The following is a 1,951-nucleotide window of genomic DNA, read 5'->3' as shown; positions in this document are numbered from 1 at the left end:
ATGATGCTCATTAGCAGATTAAGGGGGTCATATCTAGATCCACATACAGATTGTATCACAAAGCTATCTTCACATCTGTCCTCCACATCGTGTAATCTCTTGACAAAGGAATACAGTATGAACAGCAACTGGCCACATCACTCCAGGCTAAGCACCAACAATGGACTAATCAGTTTTTGTCCCTTCCCAGGTTAAATGTTAATCTCATTTCAAGGATGGGGAATCATTGATTCCATTGGGATTTCTGAGAGACTACAGCACCCATGGTGTGCAACTAGCCTGGGAAAGTCTTCACTATCAAAAGACTTACAGGGAGGAGAGGGCTGCAGAAACCAAAGCCACCGACCATTAAAACAGCCAAGTATTTTCAGAAGTTCTTTCACTAGCATAGCCCAGTTCCTGTTAAAAATGGTGAAAGGCTAGCATAAGTGGGCTGCTAACATTTTTACCACTGCACTGTCTAAGCCTGTTGTGAGCGGAGACAGGAAGTACATATGCTACCATCTGCTCTACCACATTCCCCCTTTTGATCCACTGATACTAAGCCAATTATGAGAGTTTCTAAAAATCATCAGTTTGAAAAACACCAAACCGCATGAAGCATTAGGAGAGATGGGAAATAATTTCACATTCATCATGGAAACATGAATGACAATCAAGAATCAGACCACTAAAAATTAGGGATGCAACAATAAAGATTGCTGGGCTGATACCGATGGCTGATTATTAATGAGCCATATCGGCCGATACCAAACCAACTGCGGATATGCAGCCGGCAGCTTGGAGAGCAGCATCTGGCTGGTAAGTCGGCTGGGGGGAGAGGGGAAGGGAAGGGGCGTGGGGGAGGCAGGTCAAGAACCCTGCAGTGAGTGAGGGTAGGGCAGGGCACAGGACAGAGCTGCAAGACGCTCGTCCAGGGGAGTGGATCCTACCACTACATGCACACCAGAACCATAGGAAGCATGTGCCCCCCAGATCTGTGCACAGGGCAAGAGAGGGCTACTGCTGCAGGCAGTGTGCCAAGCTCTTCCTGGCAGGGGTCCGAGCCCGGGCTATGCTCAAGGCAGGTGGTGGTGCTGGGAGGGGCAAACAACTATTCACCAAAGCGCCCCAGGGGAAAACCAGGAGCAACGGTCATAAACTCCTAGAAGGGCTCACACTGGATACAAGGAAAAACTTCACAGTTTGTGACTAGACTATGGAATAGACTCCCAGCAGGGGTGGGGCAGGTACCTGTCCTGGAGATCTTCAAAAGGAGACTGGACACACACCTTGCTAGGGTTATTTGACCCCAGTAGTCTTTCCTACCAGAGCAGGGGAGCTGGACCCAATGATCTCATGAGGTCCCTGCCAGCCCTATGTTTCTGTAAATCTGTGGATGGTTTAATGTTTGTACTAAAGGCTTTATTGGTTATAACATGCAACTTTTAGATCACTGTATTTTGGGCTAGTGACAATAACATGCTCCTCTGTCTTAAGTAGGGAGAGTCTTACTGGGGTTCTTCCCAGCAAGGGGAAAGCTTTTTTTCTCTGGCCTGTTTCCCCCGCACAAACCCAGAGCCAGATTCACATCTCTTTCAGACACTGGCAACAAGACCGCTCGCTCTTCCTGGCCCCTGGCAGATGCTACACTGAGGTGCAACTGTCGTATGCGGTAACACGCCATGCACCCCTGTGATTCACTGCGCCATAAAACAAGGAATAAGCCACGAAGTCGTGGTACAAAACCCACGTAAGAGCTTCGCAGCTCCCAGCGCGCTGCAAACCCGACGTGGGGCCGGCACGGATCCACTGGCCGACTGCACCCCGGCGATGGGAGGGAGCACCGGGCACCTGGCTGCGGGGAGCCCGGGGCCCTCCCTGCACCGACAACACGGCGCGACTGGGATGCGACCCCCGAGCGCCCGCGGGCCTGCTCGGCGGGCTCCTTCCGCCTCCCCTCCAAGGGCCC

The 1,951-nt window shown here is 51.5% G+C and overlaps 1 protein-coding gene across 1 annotated transcript in view; it reads right to left on the bottom strand.

Annotated features, from left to right (window-relative positions):
* VPS18 (VPS18, CORVET/HOPS core subunit) overlaps window positions 1–1,951 on the bottom strand; it is a 12,014-nt gene that overhangs the window by 8,328 nt on the left and 1,735 nt on the right. The window contains exon 2 of the mRNA XM_025205311.1: window positions 1,733–1,860. Within this exon, the coding sequence (XP_025061096.1) occupies window positions 1,733–1,860 (128 nt within the window). The remainder of the gene's footprint in view (window positions 1–1,732; window positions 1,861–1,951) is intronic.

This window comes from Alligator sinensis, unplaced genomic scaffold (genome assembly GCF_000455745.1).
Source record: "Alligator sinensis unplaced genomic scaffold, ASM45574v1 scaffold108_1, whole genome shotgun sequence".
In the NCBI taxonomy this organism is placed as follows: Eukaryota; Metazoa; Chordata; order Crocodylia; family Alligatoridae; genus Alligator; species Alligator sinensis.
The sequence above is the reverse complement of the archived record's forward strand: the minus strand, read 5'-3'. Positions and strand labels throughout refer to the sequence as shown.